Here is a 22,520-nt window from a genome sequence, read left to right as displayed (position 1 = left end):
CTTCAACCCAAGTATATCTCTTGTTTTTTTCTTGCTACATGCACAAACCACATAAAGCCTACACCTGAGAGATCTATGATAAAGAGCAATCTGACATGCCTCACTTCCCCCAGATAAAAGATCAACTAAACAGCCATCTGACATTCATGAATTTCTCTAGTTCATGAAACAGCTGTCAATAACATTCATATCATATCAATAACATTCACTAAATGAATTTTCAAGTCAGTGTGGCCTTTGAACACTCTTTGTTTACTGTTTTTTTTTCTTATTTATTTATTTTTTTTTAAAGCTTTGTGAAAGTAGTGATATAGGACTCTTGAAAAGTAACACTGTAATCTTCGGAGGTGGTGGCCTAGTGGTTAGCACTTGGACATGGTGATCTTGGTGCCCATAATTGAGTTCTGTGGAAAGATGGCCATTTTTCAAACCATCACTGAGTGCCACAAGAACATCCACATGCTTTTTATCAACCCTGTCTTCAAAGGTAATTACATCAAATAACTTTTGAGGCATGGCATGAGACTCCACAAAGGTGTCACTTAAAAGAACCTGCCTGGGCAACCATGGACAGAGGCTGACCAACGTCTCTGTAAATACAAGATGCTAACTATCTCAGCCTCCAAAATAATTGCAGAAAATTTTCTAAGTTTTGGGTGAAAAGCAGATAATAAAGCTAAAGGGTCATTTGCATCCATGCACTGCAGCATTTGCAGCCAAGCACCACAGCAAATTAATAAGAAAAGATCAAGTACCAAAGCCATTAACTATATATCAGATTGAAGTTTTGAGTAGAACAGCTAATCACTCAGTCAGTGATAACAACACAAATAACTAGTGAAGTTAATGGTATTATGGATCTAAGGGGGAAGCTTTACCATTCATATGATAAGAAATAAAGTCATGGTTGAAATGTGAAATAGAGAAGCATTAACCCCAAAAGGATGGGGGCATTCCTCATGGATGTCCCTCCCAGCAAAAATAGGTCATATTCCATCAACAATTTCTCAACTCTGCCTTGACCAATTTCTTAGAACATAATAGCATCTCACTTATCAATCCTCCCTCTTCAGTCTCCCATACACCTGAACTCTCTCTGGGTAATGTGGTGTCTCAGTGGTGAAGTAACTTTCAGCACTTTCTCATCCTGTGTTAGGATGGTTGTGTGCCATGCGGCAGCCTGGGTAGGGTCCCAGCTCGTGGTTCCTAAGTCTACTTTTATCTGCTTCCCTCACCAGTATCTCTCAGTCACTCACTCATATGAATGCCTAAATATGTAATTTTGTAGACACACTAAAGGAAATAATATTGCTGTCTGTGACTTACAACATGCAAGAAAGAAAGAAAATAAATAAAGAAAGAAAAAAAATGATCATCACGGCTGAGAAGATGCATATGAGTGAACAGTGAAACACAGTCTACTAGTATTTTATTTTTTCTCCAGTAAAACCACTTTTGAGACTTGAGAGAGTAACTTCTGACTCCCCCCCAATAATATTTTCACTAAGAAGTCTTGGAACAAATCTGCCCTTAGTGGAAGTCACTGGCTGCTTATCCTCGTCTGAGGAATCAGAGGAAGAGGAATGATTGTTTTCCCCTGTAGCCATCATTATGGTCTGCAAAACACTAAGGCTCAGAGGGAGACATTGTTGTGAAGGAAGGATGTTTGCAGGCTCAGAAATTTGTGTGGAAATTTGAAATTAAGCCCACAAAATGCAGATCAACTGTGGACGCCATCCGCTCACTACATTGTATCAACTATAGATGCCACTCATCCTTTAGGTGTTAATATCTTTAACTTCTAAAATTCAGGGGAACATCATCAAAATTGCTGCAGTGTACCTGTTTCTGTATGTGACACATTTAAAGGGAGGCTTTTAAAGACACTTTTCCAGCATAGGTCTAGTGCACATGACAGTATCCTGTCATACTTCTCTACTTCCTGCTAGTATAAGGCATTGTAAATAGGCTAATGTTTGCAGAGAAACATCTAGAAACATCTGACATCTTTTAGCAACTTTTCTGCCACCAGGCAAGCAAAATATTCCTCCTGCCAGATCCACAAGAGTTATGGCTCCAGTATAGCATTGCTGCTGCAGTCTGTGGTTCAAGTTTGGTTAGCACTGCCAATGAGGAATGAGAAGGTGCTCACTGCTGGTAAAAGCACAAGAAAGAAAAAATTTGCGCATTGTTACAGTTTGTTCCACTTTAGCCCATGTCTCGGAGATAATGATGTTACCAGGATGTCAAGACTGTCACAACATCATGACATCATGTACAAAATCATTATATGTGCATGATATCCACAATGAAAATCCACCTAGAATGTGAAAATTTGAAGCTAATCAGCCAAATAGTTTTTTTTTGCCATTTTTTTTCTGTAAAAGTTACAGCTCAAGAATTTCTTCCTTTCTAATGATTAATTCCTGAGTAATATTCATCAGCACAACTTAAGGGCCACAACATTCCTCTTATGTCATTATTTTGTATACATAGCCAATTTCACTAAGGCACGTCATTACCCACAACGTAGCACCCAAACTTGAGAAACCGCAGATACATAAGAAAGGAGGACTACAACCTATAAACCTTGGGGACTGACCTTGAGGCTGTGTGGTTTATGACAACCAGATCTGAATTCAAGATGTGATCATTTGTGGTCAGGAGGCTGGGTGACTTTTCATAAAACCAAGCCACCATTCCATGTGTGCACAAACATACATGCACACAAACTGACAGCTCTCTCTGTTCTTCCTTATCTTTTACTCCTATATACTTCCTTCACACTTACCATCCTCTCTCTCTCTCTTTCTCTCTCACTTCCAAATATATCCCAGCTCTGATCCCAATCATGTACCTATCCTATTCTTCTGCTCATCTTGCCCACAAGCTTACCAGTCCTAGTCTCTCCTACACCTCATCCCACCTTCTCTTTCTCAACAATACCAGACCCATTTTCTCAATCTGTCTGCCCTCACTTTTCCTCATGCTGATCTCTACTTGTTTGGCCACACATCACTTCTCCTGAGTCGGTCCCTCCAAAATTTCCAGTGCATACAATACTAAACAAACACTCAAAAAGCACTGATCCACAAAAGTTCTGAATTCTGCATAAGCCCAATAAGTGATTTTGTGAGATAAGCCTTTTGGTAAGCATGCATATTATGGAGAGAGAGAGAGAGAGAGAGAGAGAGAGAGAGAGAGAGAGAGAGAGAGAGAGAGAGAGAGAGAGAGAGAGAGAGAGAGAGAGAGAGAGAGAGAGAGAGAGAGTTATTTAATAGAAAAGCTGGCAGTTCAAAGACATCTGCATGTTTTTTTTTTTTTGCCTCAAAATAGTATGAAGTTGACAGCATGAAGTGAATCATGATTATTGCATTTAGTACATCATGCATTTTGCACTTTAGGCATTAATTCCCTGTGCAGTATGACAACTGTTCCTATGTGAGTGCTTCATGCTGACTTTCATGGCTATATGGTAATAATTCATGCCATTTTCCATTAGCTACTACCACTTTTTCCAAACATTTAGAACCTTAGGAACTTTTTCTTTATGCATCCATACCTCCTGTCATACTCCCAAAAAATGTAAAAGTGGCTGGCCTGTATGTAACTGACTGACAACAGAAAAAGAGTATTATGACATGAATAAGGTTGCACAAAGGAAAAGAGGACTGCAGACTGCTTTTGGATTTGCCATTTGTTGTACTAAAGATATATTTGAACTATCTTTAAGAATAATATCTAACACTCATAAATGTGTAGATAGAGTTTACATCCATTTCTTATGACTCCTTCAAGAGAAAGGCCACAATAGAAAAGTCATCTGCTATTGTCTATACCTTTTATCACTGCACACCTGTAATTCTCTCTCTCTCTCTCTCTCTCTCTCTCTCTCTCTCTCTCTCTCTCTCTCTCTCTCTCTCTCTCTCATATTCCTTTGCTTCATATAAAAGATATGATCATAAAGCTGATAAAATGCAAATGTTGCAAACTTCTTACAATGCACACACACACACACACACACACACATATATATATATATATATATATATATATATATATATATATATATATATATATATATATATATATATATATATATATATATATATATATATATATATATAAGGAAAAATGAGAATCATATTAAACTTCATCATCAACCTTCATGATCTACTGTTATCTCAAAGGAATCAGCTTCAGTTAATCTAACTGCTTATGCTTGAAAATGCTCATGAAAATCATAATTTTTCCTTCTGATTTTGAGTTCCTTACAGCAAAACAAAGTCCATTCATGTGCTCAATATGCTTTGGTTCTTTTGTTTTCTAACAAGTAATTGTGTAAAATGCAAAATGTCACTTGCTTAGTAGAAGGGAACACAGGGGCAGTACAACACATCAAGCACACCACAACCAGCACAGGTGTCATTCATGCAATGTTTAGCAGCACATCAGCAGGTTGGCTCTCAAGTCTTGTGGGAAGCCTATCAAGTGAACATCCTTAGTAGGTGTTATACATCTCAATACATTCATATAAATTATAGTTTTCTCCATACACATGCAGATATGTTAAGACAAATAGAATGGAATCACTCCTTCCTACCATTGTGCCTGGCTGATCCCTGTGGTGAAGCAACACACAAGATGTATATTAGTCCAGGTGTTTACTCACATCAACAACAACACAAAGAAATTTAGTTATCAAGCATATTAATTGACTGAAAAATCCAGAAAATGTTTTAATCAGAGTCATTGTTACTACCACACAGTATTTTCACAGTGACCAAGAAAAATATTAAACTCAAGAGCAATGTATTAATAATGTTACAGAGTACAGCTGTAAGACAATATCTGGGAAGAGAAAGACAGCAATCTTGCTTTCAATCTGGGCATGTTACAGCCATACTGTTTGTACAATTAAAAATGTAGACCAACTTCTTATTTTTTATGACAGTCATGTTGCCTCTAATACACCCATTCACAAGGAAATGTAATTTTCTCTTACTTAAATGAAATCATATATGTAGAATATCTCCAAATTCTTTTGCTTCAAATTAAGCTTTCTGCAATCATATCTTACAAATTTTATCATGCCTCAGACAATGTTAACAAAAGTAACTTGGAAAATACTTTTTATATGATACTTTTTTGACAAGTTTTTACTGCGTGCAAAGCAAAGTTTTCATTAAATTGTGGAAATGTTAATTTATCACATGTAAACAATGGTTGGGTTGAGACTTTGAAAACTTTTTGTAAATATTCAAAAAGCAATAAGAGAAAGAATAAAGATTCTTCATTTACCAACAACAATTTGCTCAGAATTTTATAATTTATAAATCAAGCCTAAAGACTTCAATGGCAAGGTGACATATAATGCATTTTCTCCACAAATGTCCAGTCCCCATACCCTCCAAATTTGGTTTTATATTGATAAGAAACATTCTACAGGAATAATTTTAGTAATTTCCAATGGAATTCTGAGTTGCTGGATCATGTCTATAATTAAGAATCCAAAACTACTAGTATACTTGAATATGAACTTGACATACCAGTATTCAAGAGTCTTAAATTTCTTTACATGAAATGACATGGAATCAAGAAATCTTGCATTCGCATGTGCATGTGCAAGAAAAGGTAATCCTTGGTAACACTTTCTTGTTTGTTAACTCGACATTATATGAAAACCTGTGACTAAGGAAAGCAAGACCTTACCCTTTCTCTTACGTCGACTGCGGTGCATCAGGCGTAGCTCATGGTACCGGTGGGTTGAGGTTTCCTCTTCCTCTGTCTCTGAGCTACACCCTTCACTAGACTCCATCATCCCATCCAACAGGTTGGCACGAGCCTGGCCATGGATACACTTGTCAGTCTCTATTACTGAACATTTACTCTATCAAAATACTCCCACCACTTTCAGACTGCTGCTATTCAGCATGCAAGTATAATACAACAATATTCTGCAAGAGGACCTGAGTGGCTTGAGACAAAAATTATGGTGCCTCAAACAACAAATAATTATGTCCTTAATTGCACTCTTTTCCATGTAGTATTAATAAACTTTGTTGTTGCTTTTCTTACTTGTCTGCCACTCTCAGAACTAAAAATAGAACTACCTAATAATCTGGCAACTAAAAAGCATGCAACTAATAATTAACTATATCACATTCTGGCATTTAATAAAACAAGGGTAATGTTTTATACTGAGCAGCTTACCTGTGGGTCTTGAAGGTCAATGTGAGGTTGCACCCTGACCCAACCAGTGCCCAAGCCAACGGTGTCTCCAGGACTGACTGCTTCCACCCCAACATGTCCTCCAGGCTTCAACTTCTTTTTCTTCTCTTCTTCCTCCTCCACCTGGGCCATGCGCTGCAGCTGCTTCAGCATTCCACTGGGATTCTCACTCAAGCTTGGTAGTTCGCAATAGTCACTCTGAGGTCTTCTGGGACTAGACAACCCTAAGGTTTCTCTGATGAAACTACGTCTCTTTCCTTCTAAACTACCTCCTTGGGGTTTGCTGGAGCCATTAGAACTGTGCTGTTTCTGTACCTGAGAGCTTGAGGACATTGGGGGTGTGGGAAGGGCTCTGCTAGTTATACGTTTTGGAACAGGTGGGGACTCTGTTAATGAAACCCTGTGCTCTGGCACTGGTAAAACATTACAGGCATTTTCTGTTATTGGAATCTTGTGCTCTGGCACTGGTAAAATATTCGAGAAAGCCATACTAGTTGATCTGCAGGGCACTGGAGGACAATCTACTACTGATAGAGGAACTCCATCTCTACAGTTTCGGTCAGGTACTGGAGGGGGAAGTTCATATAGGTTTGTGGTTCCACAAGCAGGATTCTCTGCAACAGAATTTGTACAGGGAATATGAGATACAATCCTGAGGGATCCCTTTGGGACATGAGAACATGGAAACTCCACATCATTAGCAGGATTAACCTGAGAGGAGGCCAAACTAGATGACCGGGAAGGCACAGAGGGCAATGGCTTTGAGGTGGGCGGCGGCAAGACAGGGAGGGTGGGAGGTGGCACAGCTGGGAGGGATGTGGGTGTGGTGACTGAGGGGTGTCTGGCAGGAATCGAGTTACTGAAAGAAGCACCTCTTGCTGTATCATGAAGAGGATTCCCTCTTGGTTTAAAAGGAACTGGTGGACCAGATTTGCTTTTTCCATCTCCAGAATTATATGAAGGCAAAGTTTTCATGGAGAATTCATCAGCAGAACATGAATTACTTGAACTTTCTCTTGGTGATATCTTTGGAAAAGTTCCACGAAACAATGCAGCGTTTGAGCCTTCAAGTACCTGTGTTAATCTTAAGACCTCTGATGATGGACTAGTGACCTTTTCATCTTGTGCTTCTCTGTCCTTGCAATACTTCCTCTGCTCTGCGATAAATCCAAGAACTGAGGCAAGAGCCTCCCTGTGTGTTCCTCCTGCCTCAAGGTCTTGAATCTTTTCTTTTGTTAAAGGTCCCTCTGAAGGGGCTAAACTTTTTGATGAGGCAGCAAGGCTTTTATTACTCTCAAATTTCACAAGACGATAAAAATCTCTTGTGAACACAGTATCAACACACATTTCATCTGCAAGCTCATCTTCATGTTCTCCCACACTAGAGGTGTCTTGGCTGGCTCCTTTGGAAAGCTCTTGTCCTCCAGCTTCACTACTACAGAAGGAAACTCTCTTCAACTCTGGAAGATTGCAGATTTGCTCACAAAAGTTTTCAAAATCTGAGCTACACTTTGATACTCCTTCAGAGCAGCATGAAAGTTGTTCACTGCTAGACCAGATGGCTGGCTGGTCAGAACAACCTGACCGTGGTGACATGATTATGTTGTTTTCTTTACAGTGATCAAGTTGCCAACTCTTAGTTAATTCCTTTTTACTTGACCAGTTTAAATCTAAATCAGCTTTAAAATAGGTAGCACCATTCCAGAGGAACTCATTGTTATCTTCTTCCAGGTCTGGAGTAGCCTCTTGGATGGAGGGCAGTGAGCCATGATGGGCTCCACTTGTGGCCACACTCTCACTCCCCTCACCTTCACCACACACTCCACTCAAATGCTCTGATGAAAGGTCCAAGGACCAGTCTTCCAGTTCAGCATGACTATATGTTGGTGAAAGATACTTCCTATGATGATCCTCAGAAGGCCACAGGTCCTCACTACTACCTGATGTAGTATGATCCTCTTTAGCATGAATATAGTTGCGCTTCAGACTAGCTTGTCCACCAGATCGTTTTAAGCTCCTAGTGTTCTTTGCTTCTTCCAATACTTCTTCTGTGGAGGGTGACCGTTCTGTGACATCTTTTTCAGACACATGTCTATCTAGGCTACGAATAGGCTTACAACTTTGAGCAGTTCTCCTGGCCAAATAAAGCTGAGAATCAGAATAACTTCGTAAGGGTTTAGTGCTCTGTGGGCATGAAGGTTTCTGGTATGAATTTCGGTACAAACTTTCATTTTCTGGTTCCTGAATTGGAATAAAAAAGACATCAGAATTATTGTCTTCCTCATCATATATAACACGAAGCCCATCACAGTACTCGGTGTTAGCTGCAGATGATATTTTTCTCTCCTTGACTACTACAGTTTTGTCACTTGATTTAGAAACAGTTTCACTTGAGCCTTTTCTGGATGAGCTCTCCTTGTCTTCTGTGTCCACAGGCTGTTCACTGGGTTGTGTTGGGGTGGTGGCTGCTGGGTGGGGCTCTTCCTGGACGGTGGTGACAGAGCAGGTGGTGACACTGTCCTTCACCTCAGCTTGCACATCACTGGACATGGTGGAATAGCCCTCATCCTTGGTAGTTACCTCCACGCCTTCCTCGCTAAGGCTGTTCTCACCACCTGGTTTCAAGCAAACCCTAGATATATTTTTGTTGAGTACCAGTTTGCTTTTGTCCTCACATGTCAAAGCTGACAGGTCAAGATGTAAGTTGCCAGAAGCTGTTTCCGTCAATGTCTTTAATATTCTTTCTTTGACCTGAAGTATACTTGACATTTCATCTTTTGTTGCATTACTAATCAGATTAGCATTCCTCTCAAGTGGAGGCACATTGACAATATTTTCATTCTGGACAACTTTTATCTTTGATTCATCAAAGGCAAGGTTATCAACTTTTGCTTGAAATGCCTGACAGTTTTTTTGTTCTTCTGAATTGCTTAGACAGGTGGCAGTAGATTCAAGGGACAGAGGTGAAAATTTGCTAACACTCGAGTCACTAGCAGGAGGAGACAAAAAAGTTCTAGTGTCTTGAGGCTTTTCACAGCCAAGATCTGGAAGGCAACCAACTCCACTTTCACTTGAGAATGGATCTTGTTGAGTGTATGCCGACTGAACAGGAGAGTCAGAGTTGCTGCTGCTCGTGCTTGCTCTCCGAGTTCCAGCCACAATGTTTTCTGAATTTCCCCAAGTGTTTGGTCCGACACTCATTCGTGAATTGAGTGATGGTAGTTCACTATTTGTGGAACAGACACCCTGAGGAGAACTGGCTAAGTTTAGGGAAGTCACTATGTCATACCAACAAGTAGTTGTGGAGGTGTTGGCCGAGGTGACAGTGGTGGTGGTGGAGTGCCTGTCACGAGGACTGTAGTAATCTTCTCCCAATTCAACGCTGCTTGAGGTTGTGGTGTTGTGTTCTGCATGAGACAGGGAGGTTGGAATACTTGCATCAGACAGCATTTGGAGACTGGAATGAAACCTTGCCTGGGAGGAGGTGTGGTCCCCAAGGTGACTTCTGCTACTCTCTTCTACATGCCAAGAGGCAACCCAGCCCCCTGGTGGCCAAGCCTCACCCTGCTGTAGGTAAACATATTTTGTTTATTACAACATCTAAGAAAAAAAAAAAAAATAAATAAATAAATAAATAAAATAAAAAATAAATAAATAAAAATAAATAAATAAAAAATAAATAAAAGTATCTTTAAGATGGATAAACTCAGAATTCTATGCATTTCTTCTAAAAAGGTGATTACATAAAAGGTTTATTATATGTTAACACAATTACTAGGTCTAATGAACAAGAGGAAAACAAATAAATGAACTGTGCTGTTCTCTGACAAGCTCAATCAAGAAAAACATGAAAAACTAGATTATTCACAAAAATTACTTTCTAAACAAGTAGGTGACACACAAAAAATAGAATGCTTTAAAATTTTTAAAACTCTAAAGAGAAATCACTAGTGTAAACATACAAAACCAATAAAACCAATACAAAAATTTTATACAAAAAGAAAAAGCTTACTTGAGGAACACCAAGAAACTTTATATACTTTTAAGGAATGTAGAGTGACTATAGCAATCATGATAATATTCCTACCTGCTTGTTCTTAGAGAGGGAAGTTGGAAGGCTGTAAAAGCTGGGTGGGTTGGTGGGTGGGGGGCAGCGGTGTCGGAGGTGGCAGGGAAGGGTTTGTCGAGTGCTAGCTGGCCCCACAAGAGAGGAGAGTGCAGCATTCTGGCGGCGAAGATCCTGCACCTGATGGGCCAGCTTGATGCATTGCTCCTGGTGACTCTGACAACAAAATAGTTCATTAACCACCACACTGCTTCTGATGGGTCTGACATCGTAACATTCCATTAGTTACTAAAAAGACAATGTTACTGGCTCTGGCAATACACAATTTTCTTAGCCCATCACACACCTCATAACACTGCTTCTGGAGAGTCTGGGAAGACATCATTAATCACACAGCACAATACAACTGCTTCTGTCACCTCAACATGCACAACACTACTTCCTCAAACAGATTTATTGATTTACACATCTTACTTCTGTTGAGGATTCAGATCTCTATTAAGAAATCTACAATATGAAGAACTACATCATTTGAATATGTATGAGATATATAGAATGTAATTTATGACTATCAATCAGATGATTTATGAATTATGTGATATCCTGTTGTCATTCTTAACAATTTACTCTACAATTTTCATATATCTATTATATATCTTGGTTCATAAGATTACCTGTTTATAAGTTGATCCTAAATTTCTAAAGAAAATTATTTTTTTCTCAACATACATTCCTCACCAATAAAATATGAAGAATTTTTTTATTTCTTTTCTTGAGGGGAAATACAAAGATCAAACAGCAACTCCCAGACTTGAGATCCTGATTCTTGTCGTCTTCTACTGAAAGCTAGAGCAGATATGGAAATATGTGTTCTAATCATCCATCCCTGACAACCTTACCTTCTGTGAGAGGAGCGCCTGGACCACCTGTGTTGCTACACGATCCAGACACACCTCATATTGCTGCTGCTGTGTGCGCGCCTCCATCTGCATCCTCTTGTTGGCCTGCTCCAGAGTGTGACAACGCTCAACCAACATCTGAACAACAGAATTATTACTAGCAAGGTTCTCCTGCTGGATGGGACACCTCTCCTCAACCTGCACAAAGACAAGCAGAGTATTACAATCATGCTCTCATACACATAAGATTCTACATACAAAGATACATAAACTTAAATTAAACATTAGCATTAACCATCAACATTATATCCAATTAATTAGCATGAAACTGCAAACTGAAATTAAAAAGTACACTTCTTAATAACATGCATGGATGTTCATATGTATAACCATTATGATAAAATTATTCCTTCCCTTAAAATCAAGAGGATAAACATAATAGAAATGCACAACATTATGTTTCTTGAAAACAGTTACTAAATATGGCAGCTTCTTAACATAAATATTAAGATATTAAATGTAGGCAATAGAGTGGTGTGAATGACTGAAGGGATCCATCTACATCAATTTTTCTTGCACCATACATATTTCCTTCATGTACATATGATGTAGTGAGGACACATCTACTCTGGTGTTGGAAGTCTCATTTCCACAGTAATATCACCAATACAATATGTATGTCTCTGATTTCTCCACACCAAAAAGGAAGGTGTAGCTAACGGATATGATACTTCAAACCATTTGCAGATACGACCAAATACAAGGCCTCAATAATGGTAAATACTGAACTGACTTCATCTTTACAAGAACAAGCTTTACCTTTTTATAATTTAATTTACTTTAAACAATTTTAAATTTCATTTTATATGTATCCTTAAGGTATACTGAATTGTACTTCTTTACACAATTAAAGCATTTGGTTCTACTTTCATCTTTACTATACTCTTCAGTCACATAAAGGTTCTATGGGATATAAAATTGTGAGGTTTGTGATAGTGGTGCTTTAAAGACAAAGTACAAATAAGTTTAAGAAGCTGCCGCAACAGACTCTGATAAGTTCTGAGATAACTGCAATAAACTCTGCATGTACCTCACTTACATGTTTCTATGAACACTAGGGAAAAAGTTGGTGACAAGCATAAAATGCCTTTCACAGCTATTCAAAATCAATAAGGAATCTTAATACTTTGCCTGAGGCCAAGCTACAACAATAAGCAGTAACAATAAGCTTCTAAAACACACACAAAAAAGAAAAAAAATATGTACTTGTTATTCATAAACTTTGAAAGGCCAAATGAAAAGGAACTAAAAACTAAAGTACAATAAATAAATTAAATATTGCAAAGCAAAAATACAACATTACAGGGTAGTTGCATGGAGAATGAGCATAAACTGTCCTGGCATACACCCCATCTAGGAAATATAAACAGCTGTGTGTCAAATCTAGTGTACACTACAAAAATTCCCCTGAAGCTAAGATAAACTACATGTTGCAACACCATACATTATTATTCAACACATGATTAACCCACCAGCTTCATCCTTCAACTCATGTAGCTACAGCTGGCATTGAGTCAGAGTCATATTAAAACAAGTAACAATATAAAAGGAATCAATAATATTGGCAGTTCTACCTATGGATCTCAGAGTAGTAATCTGAAGGCAGGGATATGCATATACAAAATCAATGCTGCTACAATGGAAATCAAATAGAGATTATGGAACAGATTTCACCAAACAAAATAAATCAAAATGTTATTCTCAAATATCTAGAAAAGCTCATTAATTCCTACTGACCCTTCCTTTTTGATTCCTCAAGTTCCTCTTAGATAAATGTTCTTTGTGAATTGACATGGGCATCACAACCCACCTTGGAGGACACCACTGGAGGATCCTGGGCCAGCACAGTGTTGCACTGCTCCAAGGCAGCAATGGTGGCCTGATACTGCTGCAGCTTGCTGATGTAAGCCTGCTCCTGTGCCTCCTTCTCCGCCTTCTGTTGCTCTTCTACCTGCTGCCGCTCAAGGGCCAGCATTTGCACCTGCCTCTCCAGTCTGTTGTGGAAATGTTATGAGTGAGGATTACTTGTTGAAGTATGTAACTAAAGAAAATATAGATAAAGGAGGTATGCATGTGGTCAATTGTAATATAAATGCTGTATCTGACAAGTGAGATTTCAACGAAGTTAATATGAAGTGCCAGAACTTTCCAGTCTTGATTAATCCCTTGAAGCCAAATGGGGGCCCAGGATATCAGGGAGATATAATCATTGGTTACATAAACAATATTGTGATGATTCTATATACCTTGATACAATTACCCTTCAAAGTTTCATACAGCACAAAAAGTATGACACACACACACACACACACCATGTAGTGTAGTAGTTAGTGCAACTGGCTCACAACCAAGAAGGTCTAGGTTCAAGTCCCAGGTATGGTGAGGAAGAGGGGCAATTTTCTTAAATATGTAGCCCCAGTTCACATAACAGCAAATAGGCACATCATGTAAGCTAGGAGTCTCTGAACTTGTTGTCCCAGTGCATGGTGTGTGAGTGGTCTCAGTCCCATTCAAAGATTGGTCACTAAGACATCTAAGATCTTTCCATTGAACAGCTAGCTCTGTTGTGAGACCAGCAAACAATTATAGGTGACAGAATTAAAAAATATTTACACACACACATGACCATATATCCATACAGATTAGCATTCAAACCACAGTCTATGAAGTGATTTAGAGTGACCACTTAAGATGCTGGCAAGAAGTACTGTTGAAAAGTTAAAAGAGCCACACCATCAGGTTTATATTTTGTGTCTAGAATATGAAGTGATCCAGAATAACTAATAAGGAAGCTGTCAAAGAATATTTCCAACAAGTTACAAGTCAAACGATCAGGTTTACCTAGAATGCCTGCCATGACTATTTTAAGGAGGCACTGTGGACAAGCTAAAGTTCATGCTACAAAGTCTAAAGAAGGTCCCAAGTTACTGTTGTGATAAAATGGTACACTTACTGAGAAAACTCATTTTGCAGCCTGGCCAGACGGTCCTTCACCTCTTCATTTTCCCTTCTCAGGTTCTCCACCAGATGGTCATCATTCCCCTTCTGTGGTTCAAGCAGAACTGCATTAGTATAGTTCAATATCAATAATGGGTGGGGAATCACTTCAATAGAAATTCTACCCATGAAGATTCCTCCACAGCAATGTTACCCTTGCCAAAAGACTGATAGCTAACCTAACTCCTGATATATTGTAAGATGAAGGTTCTTTCACAAATTCCATAATAGTGATAATTATAAAATACAAACATAGCAATGCCCATCAGTATCATGAGGATAATTTTGGGAAAACAAAGCTTTGTGGGTGCCTTGCTGATGGAAGCAACATCTCATTTGTTTCTAAAATCTGTTCTGACCAGTTTTGGAAACATTTTACACAGTTTTCATATGCATCTGCCATGATTAAAAGAGTGCCCATGATGAATGACAAACACCTCAAATTTATTTAACCTACAATAGACCTACTTCCATGTCACACAAGTTAAGATACAGTACATCTATGAATGTCCTACCTGACAAGACTCCATAATGGTGCTGCTGTTATTGTTGTAGTTATTGTTGGTGTGGTTGTTGTTGTTGTTATTGTTGTTATGCCTGAGGAGTGCATGAGAAGCTCCTCGATAGCCTGCAGAAGGAACTGCGTCAGGCAGGCGCTGCTCCTCCTGGCCCTCCCCATCAACTGCTACACAACCAGTCTGTACAGGGAGAAATTAATGAATAACATAGAAAAGGGCTACATTACACAAAAGTAGCAGTACCAGATGTCTGAAACGGAGAGCATATCTATCATGTTGTAGGTGGCTTGTCATTCATTGTGTGGCACCAATTTCTAATTCATCACAATATTACATATTATTTACAATCTACTGCTGTCACCGTGATTATACACACACACACACATATATATATATATATATATATATATATATATATATATATATATATATATATATACTTGTAAAACTGCTTTACAGTATGATTATTGCTTGCAGGTATTTTTCTCAATAATACAAATGTTGAAAAACCTATTCTACTTGTACTGTAGGTGCTAGATTAATGTATGCATGCAGCCCTACAGTTTTATTTGCAGCTCCCCTTTTAAAATCCTGTGTAGGTACAATTTCTTATGAATCTGTCACAGGTATATATATATATATATATATATATATATATATATATATATATATATATATATATATATATATATATATATATTGTCATACAGTACTTATAATGTTAGAAAATATTAGAAAGGAAGTCTATAGAAAAATTAACAAACTTGTATAAACAAAATATGGCCTTCAACTACTTTCTGTTTTACAACTTGCTTACCATGTTGAACACATTACTGTTACCTCTTAAATGTGACTGAGAAAAAACTATGACCTGTCATGTTAAAATTTTTAAACTCAACTTTCACAGAATAAGTATAATTAAGCTGCATTTTGACCACCAATTAACATGAATTGATACAAAACACTCTTCCTGGAACTACATGAAAAGGAAATTAATTGAATACTAAGGATGCCATCTGTAGGACTGCGAGTTCATTACTAAACTTACTGTACATTTATGTACATTTTCAAGAGCTTTTTGAGATGTTAACATCATATAATTAATATTCATACATCATAAATATATTAAAATGGACTATACTGACAGACACCCTGGCTCCCTCTCTAAATACTACACCATTATCATTCTTGTTTCAACCTGATTCATTAAGGAGTGCTACTGAAGGAGAAAGCACATGGCATTTATTAGCCTATATGGCAGTCTGGAGATTGCAAGTGGCACTAGGAAAACACTATATGGCATAAAGGAGACTGCAGGATGCAGGAGATTGTGCAACAGTCATGTGATGGTATGTGGCAGTTAGGATATTGTACAAAGCTATAACCTAGGTCCTAGGATGGTACATGCTAGTGAGAAGCTTGATGAGGCAAATTAAGAGATTGTCTGAATCAGCCAGGAGACCATGTAAGTTAGAACACTGCGTGTACATGACAGTTTGAAACTGCTTCAAACTGTATGAAGTGTATAGCACTGTCAGGAGACTGTAAATGTAAAAAATAACAGCTTCTGCATGGTAGTTAGCAGTCTGTACACACAAGCCTATATATAGGTGCCAGAAATCAGCAAATGGTAGCAAGGAAATGGACATACCAGTTATGAGATTGTTTGACACTTGACACAGGGCAGTTAGATTATATGCAACTGTTAGGACCCTGTATGTGGCAGTTATGTAACTGTAACTAATAAACAGAAGCCTGAACATGACCTTTGGGTGACTGTGTATGTGGCAGTTAGGAGATGGTAATAAGACTGTACCTATGTAGCATTTGCAAAACTTGTGTAAAAATTAATGGAATAAGTACCATCAATAAACTGTACCTTTACCATAAATCTTGAGGCTGAATTATAAAAAAATTGGATGTTTTGTCTACTATCCTAAACAAGCTCTACCAGTAGTTGTGGTTTTAAAGGTATTTCAATGCTTTTAAAGATAGTTTAGTAAAGATTCTGCAACCTCAATGAGAAAAGTGTCCAACAAAAATCACCTCTGTGGCCTTTGAGATAATCCTCATGAGTCTTAGTTGGTTCAAAATACTGACCCAGCACTGTATGAGCGTCTTGACGATGTGTTGGTGTCGTTATTTATAAAATGCCAGAATAATTTTCAAAAACACTAAACACGTGGCACATTGTAATTGTTGAGCTAAATCCCACAATGCCCTGGACTCATGTATAAACAGAATAGCAGGGTATAAACAAAAAGGGGAGGGGCAACTGTATTAACGTTCACACGATTCCTCGTCAAACGTCACTTGTCACTCAGTCCAGCAAACACACACAACAATTTCTCTTACTATGCTATTTCTTTTATAACAACAACTTCCTCTTCTCCAATCCTTTCATCCCCATAAACTTAACATATTCACACTCACAATCTGTTCTCTTTTCCCTTCATGCATTACCAGTTACACATCCTCTTCCTCACATGGTTAACGTTTACTATTGTTTCTTCTGGCATTAGTAAGAACAGATCCTCCTCCTCTTCTTCTTTATACGCCAACTCCACACCACACTTATTTTTTCCCACCACTAGCACACACGTAAACATGAAAACCAAGTACACCAACACATCCACTTCCTCTTCCTCACACGATTTACCTTCACTCTTGTTTCTTCCATCACTAGTCCTTACACATGTTCCTCTTCCTCCTTCTCCCCCGCCCCTCCTCCAGACCCCTCATGGAAACAGCAGGAGTGGCGTGGTCATGAGGATAGAGGGATGGCCAAAGGAAAACCTCAACAGCACCTATACAACACCATTCTCACATCCCCTCAATAGCACTGACAATAACAAAGCACCTCCTTTCCTCCCTCCGTCCCTACTCCCTCCACATGCCAAATGCCGCCGGACTTCCTTGCTTCAGTTTATTACTCTCCTATACATTTATGTCAGTGTGTTGCTGTTATATAATAAGCTGCATAATAGGCAGGTCTGTCTGGAAATAGTACCTCCCTCTTCGCGGGTAAATGAGTATACGGGGAGTGGAATAATTCATCATAATGCATGGAGGGAGGCACACAGCAGGTCCCGCCATCTAGAGAGCCGCTCCACAAACTACCTCTGTAAACAACTTTTTTTCTTTCTTTCCCTTGCTTTTATTAAAACTTCTACGTATCTAGAATAGTAATGAATGGCTGCTTCTAATGCCTCCTGAATGACACCTTTCATATGGGAACGTGTAGTCTAAGTATGAAGAGAGTAGAGTGACACGTTAAAAGAAAACATTATATTTTCCCCCATTACCAACATTTAATTGAGAATACCAGTAGTTGATATGACACGATGATCTATTTGATGTGTCTATATGAGTGCTATTCAGGAGAGAGGAAATAAGAGAGGAAGGCGAAACGACTAACGAGTAGTAGTGAAGGCATGGTGGCAACAGGAGGATGAGTCATGCACCACCACCACCACCACCACCACCAGTGCGGGAGGCGCAGCATTTTTAACGTGGCACACTGAACTCCCTCTCAACTCAGAGATCATCTGCACCGCTCGTGAGTCACGCCACTTGAAAACCATAACCATCAGTACTGAAATACACCACCGCACACTGAGATAATCATCCAATGAACACAAAAGTTAAGTATGTTTCTTTATTAAGGCAACCCGTGGTTCATCAAAGTTTAGATAGGACAGAGTATATAATAATGTACGCAAGGGACAGAGTCTATTATGGTGCAGCAAGGGTAAGCCACACTGCTGCGGCTTTTCCCGGATATGCCAAGCACCAAGCACCTGATCCTCGTGTAGCGTTGCGGTGAGGATCTGTCCTGTCCACAATAAAGTTATCCTCGTGTAGTGTTGCGGTGAGGATCCTGTCCACAATATTGTTGATGGAACGGAAATGAATGTATTTATGCACCAAATGTTCCGTTTCACCTACCATTTACTGTAGATGTCAGCTCGGCGAATATATGGATAAAACATAAATAGTTTATCCTTTACCAATAAAAACTAGGGGTGGCATCAGTATCACGCCCGGGGCCACTGGTACAGCAGGCCGTGGGGCGAGGGTCACGCGGCACGAGCTGACCCACTGAACTTGATTCATGTTTATAGGGCGTGAAGTAACAGTTTCATTTAAATCCACTTCAACTTGGCCTACAGGGAGGCAACACACCAAGGACCTGGAAGAAACTAGTACCAGCATTCCTGAGTTCCAGTCTCCTTACCTTGCCGGGGTCCGAGCCCGCAGAAGACCCTGAGTTGCGGGAGAGGGTCGAGGGGGGCGTGGCATGGTCGGGCGAGTGGCCAGATCCCGGGCAGGCGTCCTCGCGTTGCGTGCACGTCGGGGACAACTTAAGCGTGGAGCAGCGTGAAGCCGTGGAGGACAAGGTGGAATCTGCGACACAGGGACCGGTCAGGCGAGGGCTGGGCTTTGTCATTCAAACTATGGGTGCCTTAACACAGAATGTCTGTACCGGCCCTACTCAAACCAATGCTGAGCACACCCATCCTGGCTAAATCTGGGTGGCTGCAGTGACTCGAAGACTTTTGTCAACTATTAGAAAAAAATAGCAAGCAGAACATTTGGCCGTGAACAGGTAACTTGAGGGAAAAAGCAGAGGAAACTACCCTGGTTTAACTTAACGAGTAAATCAGCGTGAACGGGAGAGACTAACAGCAGTGCGGAAATCTAAATATAATATAGGTAACTTATATATACATAAACTATAATTTGGATGTTGTGTTCCAAAAAGTGGTGCCAGGCTGCCGCTACAAATAAACAGGTACAGAACGATCCCGGACCATGACATGACAGGTTAATCCAAAACTTTCATTATTAAACAGGATACAAAAAGGTGGTGGATAGGGACTGAGGGAGGGAGAGGGGGTTCGAATCCGATAATTTTGAAGAGCTTTGAGTTCCCGAATGAGGAAATTTAGAGCAATAGAACCTTGGAGAGTGTGGCCAATTTTTACGTAGTACAGCAAACTTTGGAGGATACCAATTACAACTTCCAACAGGTGTGGCGTTGTGCGGCTCACCTGGTGGGGTTATAAATTCGATCTTCCCGCCCGTAACACACAGGTTCGGGGTGGTGGGGTAGGCGGAGGTGACGGAAGGGGGTTGGACGGCGGGGGAGGAAGAGGGAGGGGTCTTGCAGGGGGAACGGCGCCCCCCACCACGTTCCAGGCTCCGTCGGGCGTAAGGAGCAGCAGACACCACCAGGTCTGCTGGATGCACCTGCCTGCAACACGCAACACACTGTAACGTAACACAAGCTACGAACACATGCCAGCACTAATACTGAATTCATGCAACATGCACTCACGCACCGACACGAGGGTAACGGTGGTAAGAAGTAAGCAGCACCGAGAAAGGGCTGACTGGCGGACCCTGAGGGGGAAGAGAAGGGTGGGAAGAGAAGGGAAGGGCTGGGGCGTGACTCTTTCTCCAGCAGCCGACTCAAGCAACACACAAGCAAAGTCTGTGTTCGGGAATCAATCGTGACAGGAGAGAGAGAGAGAGAGAGAGAGAGAGAGAGAGAGAGAGAGAGAGAGAGAGAGAGAGAGAGAGAGAGAGAGAGAGAGAGAGAGAGGAAAAAAAGATGAGGGAGAACGGTGATGATGAAAATTACTAAAAACAACATGCATACATCAGAAAAAATCAAACAGTGCTGCATAACTTCACACGTTGCTGAGAAAATATAAAACCTTCAGTACTACTACTACTACTACTGATAATAATAATAATAATAATAATAATAATAATAATAATAATAATAATAATAATGTTTGAATAACCCTCGTAACCCTTGAAAGTTGATCAGTAAGAGATCACCTGTCGCTGCTGCACGAGGCTATTTGTTTAAGCTTGCAGTCAGGAACCACACACAGTCTGCAGTGGGGCGTGCGTGAGTTGGAGGAGGAGGAGGAGGAGGAGGAGGAGGAGGAGGAGGCGAGGAATCAGTGGAGGGGCAGAGAGGAAGGGAGGAAGGGGGCGTGGGAGTGAGTGAGTGGAGGAGGTCAGTGTCTTAACCCTCCTCCTCATCCTCCTTGTCCCTCCTCCTCCCCTGTTCACTTGATAACGAGGAGCAACAACGCTGGACTGTGGCGGTGGCGTTGGTGGCAGGGAGAGTACTCAACCGCTGGGCCGATGACTCACCTCTCTCTCTCTCTCTCTCTCTCTCTCTCTCTCTCTCCGCCACCCACATCCTCTTCCTCCCCCCCCTTGTCTCCCTTCCCTCCACCAGTGCGCTATACCAGTGGAGGGTCTTCCCTTTACAAGTTAATATAAACTTGCCACCGAGCCGAACTGGGTGTGATGTATGAGTCTCTTAACCTGGCAAATTGGAGCCGACGGCTTTTCCGAGGGTGTACTATCAAAGGGCTCGCTACTGAATTTACTGAACTATCCCATCCTGATACTTCTCGTCCCTGGCTGTTAGCAGAGGGAGGGGGGCAGAAGGACGGGAGGATGTTGCTGCTCTGTGGGGGAGCAAGTAGTGTCTAGTGTGCCGGGCTGGCCCAACCAAGGCTGGCCAAACACACCACCACTGCCACACAGTAAGCGCCTGCCTCTCCATCCACCTCACCTCCATTGCTGCTCCTCGCGTCGCTGCGTGGTTATGTTCCCCCTCGAAGATGAGTCACGTGCAAGGTCTATCTTAACGGTGGATAAAAATAAATATAACCTACGCTTCTCGTAGAAATCCATCCGTCCGCCACCACACTGACTTTTTACACAATGCATGAAGAATGATATTTTATACCAGCAAATTCCTGTGCCACCAAAACTCTCCCCCATCATAAAACTATCGTGACGAAAATATGATAAAAAAAAAAAAAGGAGGGGGAAGCGAGAGAGAGGGGAGATGATTGGATGACATGTCACAAATCATGAACATCACGGCACATTTTATGAGACGGACGACCTCAAAGGCGGCGGCGGCTACAGTGCATGACGGGATGGAGGCGGAGGAGGCGGTGAAAGAGACAAAGGAATGACTGCATGGAGGAGTGGGCTCAACAAGTACGTACGCTTTGGGTTGTGCGGCGAGGAGCATAGTGACATTCACGCGCGGGGAGTAATAAAGGCAGGGAAATAGTTAGATTAAGTGACGGACTGCTATCTTAGCCGCTCTGTCTCCACGCCTTTATTTACTGGTTGAGAAAAGAACCCTTGAAACAAATCTTCGTGTGCGGCAGAGAGAGAGAGAGAGAGAGAGAGAGAGAGAGAGAGAGAGAGAGAGAGAGAGAGAGAGAGAGAGAGAGAGAGAAAGAGAGAGAGAGAGAGAGGTGGGAAAGGTGAGTGTTCGTCTCGACAATGTCTCCTGCGTGACGCATACGATACTCGGGGTCGGGAAACTCGACCTATGACTTGCTTATTATTTTCTTTTCCCCCCTCTAGAGAATTTATGGCCACGTTCATCAATGTTCCCTTCACGCGACTCATTGTATAGGATGTCTGGCTGTGTGTGTCGGGTTCCTGTCCTGCCCGAGAGGTGGTGATGGAGGCGGAGTGAGGATCTGCGCGAGGAAAAGGTGGTGGCGGAGCAGCAGGAACAGGAGGAGGAGAAGGAAAGGGAGAGAGTTCGCTGCAACCAATGAACTTACGGACAGCAAGCGACACGGAAAGCAATAAATTCATAAAAAAAAAAAAGACTCGAATACACACACACACACACACACACACACACACACACACACACACACACACACGGGTCGTCGTCCACCATCA

At 40.7% G+C, this 22,520-nt stretch overlaps 2 protein-coding genes across 10 annotated transcripts in view; one reads left to right on the top strand and one right to left on the bottom strand.

Annotated features, from left to right (window-relative positions):
- LOC135113111 (uncharacterized) overlaps positions 1-8,230 on the top strand; it is a 43,982-nt gene extending 35,752 nt beyond the window's left edge. For both annotated transcript variants that reach the window (XR_010274712.1, XM_064028176.1), the window contains one exon: positions 7,963-8,230. The gene's annotated coding sequence lies outside the window, so the exon portion shown is untranslated. The remainder of the gene's footprint in view (positions 1-7,962) is intronic.
- LOC135113081 (uncharacterized) overlaps positions 1-22,520 on the bottom strand; it is a 34,328-nt gene that overhangs the window by 9,512 nt on the left and 2,296 nt on the right. For 2 of the 8 annotated variants that reach the window (XM_064028088.1, XM_064028109.1), the window contains exons 2-10: positions 19,826-20,028; positions 19,009-19,178; positions 14,769-14,951; positions 14,210-14,301; positions 13,067-13,250; positions 11,197-11,394; positions 10,319-10,513; positions 6,214-9,798; positions 5,713-5,845 (exon numbers count right to left, since the gene is read on the bottom strand). In XM_064028088.1, the coding sequence (XP_063884158.1) occupies positions 5,713-5,845; positions 6,214-9,798; positions 10,319-10,513; positions 11,197-11,394; positions 13,067-13,250; positions 14,210-14,301; positions 14,769-14,951; positions 19,009-19,178; positions 19,826-20,028 (4,943 nt within the window). The other 6 variants (XM_064028150.1, XM_064028099.1, XM_064028134.1 and 3 more) reach the window with 6 other exon arrangements.

This window comes from Scylla paramamosain, chromosome 2 (genome assembly GCF_035594125.1).
Source record: "Scylla paramamosain isolate STU-SP2022 chromosome 2, ASM3559412v1, whole genome shotgun sequence".
Taxonomy (NCBI): Eukaryota; Metazoa; Arthropoda; class Malacostraca; order Decapoda; family Portunidae; genus Scylla; species Scylla paramamosain.
This window is presented reverse-complemented; position numbering and strand designations above follow the sequence as displayed.